The sequence below is a fragment of the Ursus arctos genome, unplaced genomic scaffold (genome assembly GCF_023065955.2).
Source record: "Ursus arctos isolate Adak ecotype North America unplaced genomic scaffold, UrsArc2.0 scaffold_2, whole genome shotgun sequence".
Classification (NCBI taxonomy): Eukaryota; Metazoa; Chordata; class Mammalia; order Carnivora; family Ursidae; genus Ursus; species Ursus arctos.
In genome coordinates this window covers 40,773,615-40,788,109 of record NW_026622874.1, presented here as the reverse complement: position 1 = coordinate 40,788,109, position 14,495 = coordinate 40,773,615, and the positions used below count along the sequence as shown (strand labels likewise).

The following is a 14,495-nucleotide window of genomic DNA, read 5'->3' as shown; positions in this document are numbered from 1 at the left end:
CTCAGGCCATGATCCTGGGTCCTGGGATTGACCCCTCCCTGCTCAGTGGGGAACTTGCTTCTCCTTCTTCTGACTGCCGCTCTTCCTGCTTGTGCTCTCACTCTGTCAAATAAATAAATAAAATCTTAAAAAAAACAAAAACAAACCCAAAAACAACCAAAGGAAGGCAACCAAAGAGACGTTAGCTAGAAGGTGCATGGACAGCAGAGCCCAGGCACTCAGAGTTCAGGGAATCTCCTCCGGGTGCTTTTGGAAGCCGAGCCAACTTGGTGGGTGGCTGCCTGGAGGCGGGGGCACAGTAGAGGTGGCCTGTCTAGCACCCCCAGGGCCAGGATACCTCATCTGGTCAGTTGGCCTTGGGAGAGGGGAATCAAAGGCCAGGGATGGGCTGCTGGGGAGGGAGAGCCGCTCTTGGGAGGAGCTGAGTGAGGGAGGCAGGGCTGCTGCCATCGGGAGCCTAGACGGCCCTTCTGGCTGACTCAGGTCCTGCCTGCAGGTCTGGATGTGCTAGGGCAAGTCCCGGCCTCCCCTGGCCTCCCCTCCCTCCCCGAGCGCCCGCTGCGCCAGCACACTGGGTGGGGGCCGAGCTTCCTCCTTCCATTTTCATTCGGAGGTTGGCCACAACCTGTCAGGCTGAGGGGTCACTGCCAGCCACTTTTTCGAGCCCTGCCCAGCGCTGCCTGCAAGGAGGTCAGAGCCCTGGGGGGGGGGGGGGGGATGGCCCAGCAGCGGCCTTACAAGTATCTCCCCTAGGGCAGATCTGGGGGTGGCCTGGGGCAGGCACCTACATCTGACGTCTCCTCTGAGCCTCACAGAAGTCCTGCCGCTTGGGTAGCACAAACATCACATTTCAGATGAGGAAACTGAGGCCCATGACCTCACAGACAGGGAGTGGCTGAGTCTCCACTCAAACCTGGCGCTGTTGATGCTGATTCCAGAGCCCACACCTGGCTGGAGGAGGGAGGGCCCCGCATACTCGTATACTCATAGGACCGGGGTGGCAGCGGCAGCTGGCCTGAGCCACGCAGGCCTCCTCCCGTCTTCCCTCAAGCTGGGGATCTGACCCCTTGGGCCTGGGCCGGCTTTGTCCATAAGACATAAATGAAAGCCTCTGGAATAAGAAGGTTCTCAGCTCCCAGGAAAGGGGAGCTGTGAGGGCCTCTCCTGAACTGTCAAGGATCAGAGGCCGGCTCCCCGAGTCACTCTCAGCCTTGAAGGTTCCTGCAGGGTCTGCCTTACACTTCCTGGGCTTGAACATACCCTGGGGTCAGGAACGAAGCGTAGTTACAACTGCCTTGAGCTAGTATCTGACCGCATTCTTGGTGCCGTGCTAAAGCCTCGACCTGCAAAATGTTGTCTCTCTTGCACCCCAGACCCGCGAGCCCCACTCCTACCGGTGGCCGAGGAGGAGGCTCTGAGAGCAGCTGGAGCCTTGTCTAGGGTGCATGGCGGAGCTGGGATTTGAGCCCAGGTCGGCAGGCTCCAAAGCCCATGCTGTAATATTAGGATCTGAACTTCACCTCATGGCCCCAGCTCTGATGCAGGAATGAAGACTGCCATGAGGACCCTTCCAGGTGCCCTGGCTCCGGCACCTTCTCCCACCCCATGGCCCCAGGTCTCTCCTTCTGCCCCCTCCGTCCCCACCCTAGAATTGCCCCAAGAAAACTGGAGTAACCTGGAGCAGCGAGGGTTGGGTCACCTGCCTCTGCGGTGCTGTCGGAGGGCTCGATGTCTGCAAGGGCCCCTGCTGCCCCCCGGATCTTCCCGCCGGGCCGAAGGGAAAACCAGCTCTGTGCGGGCACAGTTACCACCACAGCCAGGCCAGCCGCCTGCCAGCCAGTGCTGCCAGAGTGTGGATGCACCAATGCCAGGCAGACACACGTTCTCAACTGCCCCCACCAGGGGTTGCACACGGCCTGGCTGAGCCCTCTGTACCCCCATATCTGGGGCTAGGACTCGCGGGACAGGTCCTCTGGGAAGGAGCCTGCCCCTGTGAGTCCTGCAGTCTGAAGGAGGATGGTCCCCTGCAGAGCAGGCCACCCCAGGAACCCGCGACAGGAGAAGGAGGCAGGTGTGGAGTGGGGACAATTCACCCCCCTTTCTACAGATGGCAGGAGAAGCTCGGACACAAACAAGGGAGTGTCGGTGACCATCCGAGGAGCAAACCCCAGCTCCCAGTCAGGGCAGAGCATGCCTCCCCTGTCAAAATGAGGCCTGGGTGGCTCCTTCCTTCCAGCAGATGACTCTGCGGCTGGGGCTGACCTGTCCCCTTTTCTTGGCCTTGTTACTTTGCATCTTCAGTTATCAGCTGAGAATGACCCCTGCCCTCCCTCCTACTTCCCTCCTCCCTTTCAGTGCCCAACTGGGGCTGGCAGTGACATTTAAGAGCCAATGTGGGGAAGGCACCTGACCTTGGAGAGGAATGTGGGAAATGTCTGCAGCCCAGAGCGGCCACCCCCCAGCTGGGGCCCAGGAATGCGGCCCCCAAGGGAGGTGTGTATGTGTGTGTGTGTGTGTGTGTGTGTGTGTGTGTGTGTGTGTGGTTGGAAGAGAAGGGAGGTGCAGGGCCCAGGAGTGTTGAAGTGTCGGGCGCCCCATAAGGTTGCCTGCTGAGACTCCTACATGGTTATAGAGTGAGGATGAACTAATTCTGCCCCCCTGGAGGCCCCCCTCTCTCGGGCCCAGTTAGGGAGGGATCCCTGACTCCTAGAGCCCCCTCAAGCCCAATGCCACAGATGCAGCTGCAGCTTGTGACTTCTCAGGCCCACAGAGCCACAGAACGTCAGAGCCTTTCAAACTAGCAGCCACCACATCCAGGCCCATTACAGGTGTGGGAACTGAGGCCAGAGAGGGGATGGGAAATCGGCGACAGGTGCGCTAATTATGGGCCAGGACTCTAGGGTGGATTCCTCCCCCACCCGCCCCCCTGTACCTGGCTTTCTCCCCTCACAAGGAAGATTCAGGTGCCCCCCCCCCCAACACACACAAGGTCCTACAGGGTTCTTGCTGGGAATCCAGTGCCTTCTGTGAGTGCCCTTAACTGCCAGGTCAGGAGCTGCAGCCACAGGGCAGAGACTGGGGGCCCGGTCTCCATGCTCAAAGCCTCACTGCAGCTCCTGGTGAGCAGGTGACCTGTGCTCTGGCTGGACAGCAGGATAAGGTCCAGGTAACTCTGGGACTGAACCCCGAGAAAAGTGTGAGTAAGGACTCTGCTGCCCTCTCGTGGCTACACACCGTGCCTGCCTGCTGCGGTCTGGGCCTCGGGCAGCTGGTCTTGTTCAAGCCTCGGGCATCTCTCTCCCAACCCCCTCCCCCTGGAAAGTGCCCCTGGCATCATCTCACTTTCCTATCACCGAGGCCACAGCTTTGGCCACACAAAGCAGGGCGGGAAGGGTGCATGATGGTCTGTTCAGTGGGGGGTCCTGGAAGAAGGCGGCCTCAGGCCAAGAGGGGAGGCCCAGTCTGTTACTTAGAACGCCTGGGTGTGGAGAGAGACCCGGTGGTTTCCACGGAGATGGCCCCATCAGCCAACACTAGACAGGATGCTTTGAAAATTTAGAGGATATTTATTTTTCAGGAAGGTCCACCACTGCTGACGGGCACTACCCTTCACCGCTCCAGGGGATTTCTCTCGCTTTTCGAGAAATGCCCTCTCTTCTTGGAAGTGCCCGTGAGAAGGCTGGGATGTGAAGAGAAACCATACACAACACTCCAGAGCCTTAAAAAAATAAAGCAACAAACAACCTCCTCCACGCAAATACACACATACAAAATAACCAGATGTATAAAAGAGAGGCCACGCCCCTCCCATCCTGGCTGCCGGGCTACTTCGGGAGAGTGGGGCTGGGTGGCTCTGCCCCCTTTCCCCCAGCCAGGATGATCCAGAGGCGAAATGGTATGGAAGTGCTGGACAGCCGAGAACAAGCCCTGGCTTCCGGGAGAGGACGGGGCAGGCCCTCTCCGCGGAGCTCAGTGGGGGTAAGGTACGAAGGAACAAATAAATAAATAAATAAATAGAACCCAACGTGCTCCCAGAGGCCTAAGGGCTTAGGCTGAGGCTCGGGGCCCCTGAGGCCTGTTTCCCTGAAAAGAGCAGATCCAGTGACAGGCAGAAAGAATCACAGGGAAAACACAAGTCCAAAGTCACACCCCACCTGGCCTCCAGAGCCTGCATCCTTCATATCCTGGGAAAGGCCCAGAAGTGAGCCTCAAACCAGCTCTGGAAGGAGGGGTGGACGGCGCCTACTCTCTGGCCCAGCAGGTGCCTGGAGGCTGGGGGGGTGCCCTACCCTCTCTCCTTGGCATTCTCTGAGGCCAGCAGAAACCCCCCACCCACCCTTGCCTTCTGACTTTATCCAGGCCATCTCTGCAGGAGGGAACCATCAAGCCTCCAGGTTGGGCTTTTCCCCAGAAGGGAGAAGGGTTGGGACCTGGCCCTCTCCTGCTCCTATTCTATTGGCCTTCCTGACTTGCCTCCTGAGTCAGCTGGGAGAAGTCCTTGTGTGACTAATAATCAGAACAGTCCATTCTGGTGTCCTCCTCTGCTCCATTTGGCCACAGATGTCCCCACTGCCTCCGGTCGGGGCTGCGCTCGAAGCTCCGCTCAGGCCAACAGGGAGAAGGCGTCAGACAGAAGCGAGAACAGAGAAGGGGGCAGGAGCTGCTGGAATGGACAGTTTGGGCAAGAGGCCAAAGCAGACACACGAAGACGTTCAAGGGCCTCAGGAATCCCAGGGTCCCTCCCGGAGAAGCAGAGCCGTCTGAGGGCCGGGGAGAGCACGGGGCGGGGGCGGGCCGGCCGCTCAGCTGGGCAGCAGCACGTGCTCCAGGAGGTAGGTGAGGGAGTCCCAGTGCTTCCAGACGAGGAAGAGGACGAGGACCAGGAGGGCGGTGCTGGTGATGCGCAGGCGCGTCTTCATGAGGGGCGTGATGAAGTTGGCGATGGTGGACACGAACACCAGCAGCACGGCCATGAGTGCCAGGATCACGTTGATGAACTTGCCCAGCAGGGCCCGCGCGTTGGCGTTCTCCACGCCCTCCAGCTGCACCACCTGCTGCTGCTGCTGCTGCAGCTCGAGCTTGGTGACCCGGGTCAGGCAGGACTCCACGGCCTCCTGCGGGGCGGGCGCGTGGGCGTTCAGCGTGGGCAGCCCCCCCGGCTGCACCCCGCCTGCCCCTCAGAGAAGGTGACCGCGCACAGCCCCCCGCCCCCCGGCCAAGGCCCCCTAGGCTGATCGGCTGCACCTGGGGACAGTCCTTTCATTACAACTATTTGGGGAGGATGGTAGGAAACTGGAGTGGTTGATTAGCGTGCGTGCGTGTGTCTGTGTATGTAGGAGACACAGCTGGCCCCATCCCTGGGAGCTTCCTGTCCAGGCAGTCTACAGCCTGGAAATCCAAACTATTCATTGGCAAGGCTGCCATCAAAGAGCTGGGGGCATGGGAGGCCCCGGCCTCGGGCATGCCTCGCTCCTGTCTCCGCCCACCCCACGCTGCCCTCTCCCTCCACGTGCCCACCTGCACCGCCAGTGGATCAGCCTGTGCCCATCATGCCCCACTTGGTGTAGCCCTCCCCCTCTGGCTGCTGCCAGCTCTCTCTGCATGTCCAGGGTTCCCCCCCCCGCCCCTCCCCGCCAGGACCGGTCTCCGGTCGCACCTGGATGTCCCGAGCCCTCTCGTAGGACTGGTAGGCCACCTTCTCCTCCATGCTGGCCAGCTCCTGCTTCAGGTTGGTCATCTCATTCTGGTGAAGCTCGGTCAGGTCATTGAGCTGCTCCTCCAGCCGCTCATACCTGGCAGAGGAACAAGGTGTGACGGCAGTCCTGGCCCCCTCACCTCCCTTCTCTCAATTCAGGATCAATTTCATTCCTCAGTCTGCCCAGCGTGTTCAGCCCTGTTCCGATTTTAACAGCAAGGACAATGGAAGTTACTACATACACAGCTCTGCTTCCATGTAGACATGTGCCAAGGCTTCAGGCACATTATCTCGTAGGATCCTCGCTGCCCTCAACCCCATGAGATAAGTACTAGCATCATCCCATTATACAGATAAGACTGAGGCAGAGAGAGGGGAAGGAACCTGCCTAAGATCACACAGCTCATGAACGGAGGAGTCAGGGACTAAATGACTTCAACATGAGCCCGTGAACCCTGGACGAAGACGCTTTCCTGGGCACCAGGGACACGGCGGGACAGACACATGATCTGTGCTCTGCAGGCACACAGTCTCCAAAGGTGACTTTTACGTCGGCTAGTTAGTTTTCAGGCAGAGTTCTGCCTCAATTTCCCAAACCTTCTTCATATATATAAAGAAGAAAAAGGAAAAGTGCTACTTAAGGAAAAGATGGCCAACAATCCCAGGGAGTGAGTACCAAGTGCCACTGGAGAGGCAGGGAGCACAAGGGCGGAGAGGGCAGAGGGGAAGGAGGGACCAGAGACTCCAGCATCAGCCAAACGTTTAAACTGACCGTGCCAGATGTTTACATACTTTGACTTTATAGGTTTGGACTCATTTAAGCTTCATGAACCCTCGGAGTAGGGATTCATGGTATTCCCGCTGCACAGACGAGGAGACCAGGTGTGGAGAGCATTAAGTACTTTGCTCAAGGTAAATAGTAGAGTAGAACTGGGTTGGGGGGGCACCTGGGTGGCTCAGTCTGTTAAATGTCTGCCTGCAGGTCATGATCTCAGGGTCCTGGGATCAAGTCCCGCATCGGGCTCTCTCCTCAGTGGGGAGTCTGCTTCTCCCTCTCCCTCTGCCCCTCCCCCTCCACTCATGCGCACGCGTGCACATGTGCTCTCTCTCTCTCTCTCTTAAGTAAATAAAATCTTTTTTTTTTTGTGGCTTCTCAACAGCGTATCATGATAAATAAAATCTTAAAAAAAAAAAATGAATAGAGCTGGGGTTTGAACCCAGCTAATTTGGCTCCAGAGTCAGTGCTCTCAATCTTTCCAGATGAGAGGCCACATAGCTGGTCCCTGCCTCAGTTTCCCCTTCTGTACACTGACCCCATAACCATCAAGGAGGGACGTTCAGAGCTCCTGAGACAGGCAGCACCTTCTCCCCCTACACAGGTCCCATAACCCTATCCCCCATCTACCAGCTGCTCTGACCAGTCTGGAGGAAGGTTTCCCAGGGCCTCTTCTGGCTCCTTCCAGCAGCCTCGGCCCCTTCTACATGCACCTCCACCTGCCTCCGCCACGCGGAGTCTGAAGACTGGTGCCCAGCACACGGCCCTACCGGTAGCGCTCCTCCTGCAGGCACTGGGTCATGTACGTGTAGTCCCGCTGCAGCTGCCCCTTCAGGTCCTCCATCGAGTCCTCCAGGTGAGACTGGCCCTCCTTGATCTCCCGCAGCTCTTCCAGCACAGCGTCCAGGTTCCCGGGGGCCCCGTACAGCGCGTTCAGCTTGGGGCTCCCTAGCGCCCCGGCCGGCCCGGCCCCGGAGTTGCTGCCCGCCCCGGCCGAGCTGGCGCTGGCACTGGAGCACTCGTCATCGCTGCCGTACTTGGGGCTGGACACCAGGGTGGCACTGCCACTCAGCGCCCGGGCCGCCTCTTCGGGGGGCCCGTCCTCCAGAGGGTCCTTCAAGTGGGCAATGTTGTCGGCACTGCCGAACTTGTTGCGGATCAGGCTGGCAAACTCCCGGGGCTTGGACACCACGGCGGTGTGGGTGGCCTGTGAGAGGCCCGAGAGGCTGCCCTTGACGCCCTCCACCACGCCACCCCCGAAGCCACTGATGCCCGCGCGCACATTGGCGCCCACGTCCTTCAGCCCCTGCTGCATGTCGCGCAGCACGTCCTTGGGCTGCCGCGAGGGCCCATTCTGCTCGATCTCCTTCAGGCGCCGGCGGTAGTGCTCCAGCTTCTTGTGCAGCTGGGCGATGGTCTGGGCCGATTTCTGGTTCTTCTTCTCGAACACCTGCTTGATGCGCGACACCTGCTGCTTGTCCGCGTTGTTGGCCAGCTTCAGGTACTCGGCCACGTTGTCATCGCGCGCCTCCTGCTCAATCTTGATCTGCTCGGTGATCTTCAGGATCTTCTGGTGCAGGTGGTCGATGGCAGCCTTGGTCCGCTGGGGGTCTGGGGCCCCGTCTGGCACGTCCAGGCTGATGGGGCCGTCGGTGTCACTGTGGCCAAGGCCGCCGGGGAGGCTCAGGGCCACGAGGTCTCCCTTGTCGACCTGGGGGAGGAGGCAAGCAGCATGGGTGAATCATGAAACCGTGGCAAGGGACACAGCGGGAATCTCTCATGTGTCCCTGGACACCTCCGGACTTGGTTTCTCTGCCTGGAGGACAGGTGCAGGATGACTAGGAAGTCTCGGGGCAAGCAGAATCACAACACAGTATTCCTTCTACAGCTACCCCCCTTTTTTTTTTAAAGACTTTATTTCTAAGTAATCTCTACACCCTACGTGGGGCCTGAACCCATAGCTCTGAGATTAAAGAGTTGCAGGCTCCACTGACCGAGCCAGCCAGGTGCCCCTACACCAGCCATATTCGAAGGGCTCTCACATCGGTGATCTACCTCATCTTCACAACATCCCTAAAATGCAGTCTAGGCGGATCTACCCCTCCTTTGGCCCAGAGAGGTCAAGCAAGTTGCTCAGGGACACACAGCTCTGAGAAGATGGAACCTCTGGCCCAGAACTCTTGTTGCTCCATCATGTGGACCAAGGCGATCTGGACTTTGACGGAGAGTCATGGGATTGACTTGCCAGGGATGAGACAAGTTGTCCCTCTGGACTCAACCTACCCGAAAGGCTCCTGCCTGGAGCGGGCCTCTCCCCGAGGGCTGACCGAAGCCTATACTCTGGCCCCACGCAGGCGCCGGAAGCCTCCCCGCCCTCCCCACCCAGCTTCCCTAATGCAGCAGCAGGTCACCCTCCTCTGCTGACACCCCTCCCAGCCCCTCCATCACCTTCCAGCTCTCTCGAGTCGTCGGCAACCTCTTCCGCTTCATGATGGTGGGAGCACCTGGCCCTGCCCAGTCTCCCAGATGCGGGAGAAGAGCACAGCCCTCTCCCCCCCCCCCCCCCGCCCCACGGGCCAGGGCCTGGTGACTCAAGTCCCAGAAGCAATCCCCGGGGCCAAGGGAGGCAGGGACTGGTCCGGGGGCCCAAGGGCAGCAGGGCCCAGCCCAGAGGGGGTGAATGAGCAGGAAGGAGAAGACAGCCCCTTTCCACACCAGCAGGCAGGCTTCCCAAGTGCATCAGGATGGTACAGAGGAGGAGAGAGGCTGAGAAAGGCTGGGGGTGGTGGGGAGAAAGGAAAGAGAGGTCACAGGCGATAGGAAAGATGGGAAACCCGGGGTCAGAGGAACGCGGGCGGGCCTGGAGTCCTGCTCTCCCAGAGCCGGCTCCCCCTCGGTGGCAGGAGGATCTCTCTGTCCGCAGCTGGGTCCCCAGTGTCTTATCACCATGCAAGAACGGAAGCGGCAGGAAATGGCTCAACCCCATGTATTTTTACACACAGCAACCCCCAGGACGGCCGGGTCGGATCATTTGCTCTTCGTGTGTGTGGGGCGGGATGAGGTATGTGTGGGGGAAGGGGTTAAACACAAAGAGAGTGGCCCGGTCACACACCCCGGAACCGGAAGCAGCCTGTGCCAATTACAGGCAGAAGTCACCGCACTCGGCTTCTGCTGAGGTGCAAAGTTATTGGAAAACACTATTGAAAACAACGCCCTGCCAAAATGAGGAGCCAGGGGAGGGTGGCGCCTCTGTGGGCTTCCTCTGGGGCCTTTTCAGGTCACAGCACCACAGGGGATGCTGGGGACAACGCCAATCCCTTTTCCAATCTCCCCTTACATTTGCTTTGGGTCTCCCTTCGTGTGTCCTGGCCCTCCCTCCAGGTGCTCAGACCTCCAGAACCCTGGCTCCTCGGATTTCCTGACCTTGTATGCCAGAGGGGCCAATTCCACAGTCTCCTTTAAATGATCTGTCCCAAGGTCTAACTGTCACGCCAGTCTGACTTAAAACCCCATCCTGCAGTTAAACGCCTTCCTCTTGTGCTATTCCTGCAGTGCCGACAAACAGCCTGACCTTTGTCCTGGCCCTGAGTATCCCCACCTGAGACATGGGATAATCCTGCCTCCTCTCAGGTCTTTGCGAGGATCACACACGATGATGTCTATAGAGCACTTAGCTCAGTGCCAGGCATACAGAAGGCACTCGTAAGTGCTGTCTGATCTAGGCAGCACAATTTGGGGGTGGGGTGGGAGGGATGAAGTTTAATTAGGAGATTATACCAATCAATTCACTCCATATTGATACTACAGCATAGATACTGAAATACAAAAAATTAAATTCTCTAGGAACACATGACTTTTTTTTTTAAGAGTCGAGAACACATGTAAGCTAGGGGAGGGCCGCAGGGGGAAGTGGCAGAGAGAGAATCTGAAGCAGGCTCCATGCTCAGCACGGAGCCCAACACAGGGCTCGATCCCACGACCTGAGATCATGATCCGAGCCGAAATCAAGAGTCAGACACTCAAATGACTGAGCCAGGCAGGCGCCCCTAGGAACACATGACTTTTAAGATTAAATAATCCAGTCCTCTTCTAAGGCCACTGTCCTTCCAAAGAGGTTCAATTCTCTTTCCCCCTCTTTGTGGGAGAAAAAAACATCCAAAAAGTGAGTTTTGGGTCTGGCTGAAGCCTGGCTCGATGCTCAGCGCCAGGCAGTTTGCTGTCTCTCAAGGAGCAGAGCATCTGTTGCAGGGACTGGGAGGGGTGTGGGAGGAGCTCATGAGACAGGAATGCCCTGAAGAGAAGTGCTTTAGGACTCCGAAGTGTCTAAAATAGCAGCTCTCCCCCTACCTTGGCTTTACTCCGGCAGCTTGGTGTGTCTCCTTCCGTGATTTAGAGTCTGTCTAGCTTACAAATGGAAAAGCAGAGTGGAAGTTGGCTGTGAAATCCCCATGAATGAGAGGAGAACAGACATTCCCGGGAAAACGAGCTGGGGCCTGATGGTGGGCTTTGTGGCCTGGGGCTGGGGTCCTGGCCCCCTTGCCGGCCGCTCTTCCCTGGCTTAGGGCCCAGACTCGAGCCTGGGAGTCCTGCACTAGGACACTAGCTCCTTCATGCCCCTCCACTGGCATCTACCACACCTGGACCCCGCTGGGCAACTCCAGTCACAGAACACCCCCCTGCCCTCCTCCCCCATGGGGGAAGGCGCATGTTGGAGTTGGAGGAAGGTGGGGAGCTCTCCATGCCCCCCTCAATATACCCCCTACTATGGCAGCAGAGCCCTTTCAGGACTGAATCGAGACAGAGTGATTAAGGGACAGAAAGCCAAGGAGGTGGCAGATGGCAGACAGAGGGTACAAAGAGGGAGAATACTTTATCAAAAGGAGGAAAATTCAAGCATAAGATGACAAAACGATGAAGGATGGAAAAAGCAGAAGAGGAGAAAGTGATCTGAAAAAAAAATTTAAAAAGCATACACAGACATACAACTTTTTGAATAAAGAAAAGCAATGAGACCATAGCATTATTGACAAAAGCCAAGAAGGGAAGCAGCCCAAGCGTCCACGGACTGACGAATGGATGAAGAAGAGTCGGTACACATGTACAACGGAATAGTACTCAGCCATAAAGAAGAGTGAAACCTTGCAACGTTTGCGACGACACGGATGGAGCTAGAGAGTATAAGGCTAAGCGAACTAAGTCAGTTGGAGAAAGACAAATACTGTATGATTTCACTCCCATGTGGAATCTAAAAAACAAGATAAACAAGACAAAACCAGAAACAGACTCTTAAATATAGAGAACAAACTGGTGTTAACCAGACGGGAGGTGGGCGGAGGGCAACAGAAACAGGTGATGGCGACAAGAATTTAGATTTAGGACCCTGGCTCTGTCCCTCACGTGCTGTGTGCCCTTGGAAATGTCATGAACTCTTCTGGGACTCCACTTTCTCATCTGGAAAAGGGAGGTGATTCCACGGCCCTCAAAGGGCTGTCAGGAGGATGAAATCAGACACGGAAGGAAAGCCACGATCACAGCACGATCTCAGGGCAGCCAGCAGGTGCTCAAAACCAAACATAAATGGATACTTCACACTCGCTCACGTGGCTGTCATGTTTCAAAGGAAAATAACAAGTGTCGGCGACGATGTGGAGAAACTAGAGCCCTCACACCTTGCTGGGGGGAACGTAAAGCCGCCGCAGGGGGAAGTAGCTTGGGGGTCCCTCAGTCAGTTACACATAGGTCTGCCACATGATCCCCCAATTCCACTTCTGGGTCTACACCCAAAGGAATCAAAAATGGGTGTTCAGGGGCGCCTGGGTGGCGCAGTCGGTTAAAAGTCCAACTCTTGGTTTCGGCTCGGGTCGTAATCTCAGGGTCGTGAGATCGAGCCTGGCGTCAGGCTCCGCGCTCAGTGCGGAGTCTGCTTGAGACTCTCCCTCTGTCCCTGCCCCTCCCCTGCCTGCACACTCTCTCTTTCTCTAAAATGAATAAATCTTGAAGTGCCTGAGTGGCTCGGTTGGTTAAGTGTCTGCCTTCAGCTCAGGTCATGATCCCACCTGGGATCGAGCCCCGCATCAGGCTCCCTGCTCAGCAGGAAGCCTGCTTCTCCCTCTGTCCCTCCCCCCTGCTCATGCACGCTCTCTTTCCAATAAATAAATAAAATCTTAAAAAAATAATAAAATCAAATAAATCTTTAAAAAATATAAAAATTAAAATATTTTAATAAATAAAAATGGGTGTTCAAACAAGTGCTTATACACAGATGCTCACAGCGGCACTTCTCACAATAGCCGAAGGGTGGACACAACTCAGACGGCCATTAGCCGATGAATGGGCCAACCAAACTGGTACATCCATAGAGCGGAATATTATTTGGCCATAAAAGAAATGAAGCACCACCAATACGTACTACAAGATGGATGAACTTTGAGAACATCACACCAAGCAAAAGAAACCAGACACAAAAGGTCACGTACAAGGATTCCATATATATGAAATGTCCAGAATGCTTAAATCCAAAGAGATAGAAGGCAGACTAGCAGTGGCCAGGGGCTGGGGGCAGGGGAGGAGCGGGCAGTGGCTGCTTCACAGGTCTGCCTTTCCTTTGGGGGTGATGACCATCTTCTGGAACTAGACAGAGGTGGTGATTACAAACCAGGATGTGGAAGGCGAGGGGTCCTCCAACCTGCTGGGTCTGGCCACAGCTCCAACTAATGTCCTATCAGAGGGGGGCCTGCGGGAGGGTACCTGGGGTCTTCATCTTACAGTCTCATTTCAACAGAGCAGAAGCTCTTTCTAACTCACTCTCAAACCCCTGTCCTGGGGCTGGGTCCAGATCACTCAAGCCCTGGTCACTGTGGGGTGGACACTCCCTGGGTCCCCAGCTGGAACATGGCAGTGAGTGGGCTACTATTACCGCTCCTCTCTCGAAACCGTCACAGAGCCTCACGCCACTCTGTCCATGCCCCACGGCCAGCACCACACCTGGAGTTGCGGCCCCAGCACCATGGCCTCCCCACCCCTCTCTCCTAAGGCACCTGACCCCAAGATGAATCCCTGTGCACGGGCCAGGCAAGTTCTTACAAGGGGAGAATGGTGGAGGGAGGGCCATGCTTCCTTCCACGATGCCATTCCATCCCCGGGAGGCCGCGCCATGCTCCCCGCTCACAGTACCTACCAGCCAGGGCTGAGGTCATAGACCTTGTTCTAAACAGTGACTGAGGTCCAAGAAGTCCTGGTGAATGTTCTGGAAGAGCCAGAGATGGGATGTTGTCTGAAGCGTCCAGGGTGCAACTTTCTCTCTTCCTCTCCCTGCTTCCTGCACCTGGAAGCACCCCCACCACATGGCCTCACAGAGCCGTGGACTCTCCTCCCTGCCCCCTTCCGGCAATTCTGAACGAAGCCGGATTAGGCACGCTGCCAGATCACAGGAGCTCCCAGGCCCCGGCTCCTGTGGGGCTCCTGTGGGCCTCCGGGGGCTCCCAGCTCCTCCCAGGCCTGAGCTCACGTCCTCTGTTAACCTGGGTCCAGACGTGGGGCAACGGCTCCCCCTCCTGCACACCAACCAGTCCGGCCACCCGGATCCCTGAGGCCAGGAGCACACGGTACACACTACAGGGGCGGAAAGCACCCGGGGCTTCATAAAACTCCGTGCATGGAGGAGACGGGACCAGCTATTGTGAGACGGGACCGTGGTTCTATTTCTCCAGCAAAGGACTAAATACACGAAGCATTCTTCAAGGGGAACCGTACCGACAAGCACGACTTGGAAGGAGTGTGTGCCCCACACCTGTAACCCCAGGTCCCCACAAGACCGCAGGGGGCTCCCAGCCAGACTCCCCGCCCCAGGGGACAAGAGCGCCTTCCGGGATTTACAAAGTACTGCTGTTAGGGGCCCCAGGGCAGGTTGCCCCAGAAGATGAGGACTTCCTGTCGTAGCTCTCTGCTCAGGGATCGGAAAGCCAACACTAAGGTCACCCTTAGACAAAAAAAAAAAAAAAAAAAAAAAACGGAGAGAGAGAGAGA

At 57.1% G+C, this 14,495-nt stretch overlaps 1 protein-coding gene across 1 annotated transcript in view; it reads right to left on the bottom strand.

The window, feature by feature from the left end:
• Positions 1-3,454: 3,454 nt before the first annotated feature.
• Positions 3,455-14,495, bottom strand: part of TMCC2 (transmembrane and coiled-coil domain family 2) — a 38,576-nt gene continuing 27,535 nt past the window's right edge. Inside the window, 3 exon segments of the mRNA XM_026480521.4 lie at positions 3,455-5,114; positions 5,657-5,792; positions 7,241-8,181. Coding sequence (XP_026336306.3) covers positions 4,803-5,114; positions 5,657-5,792; positions 7,241-8,181 — 1,389 coding nt within the window. The 3' untranslated portion in view covers positions 3,455-4,802.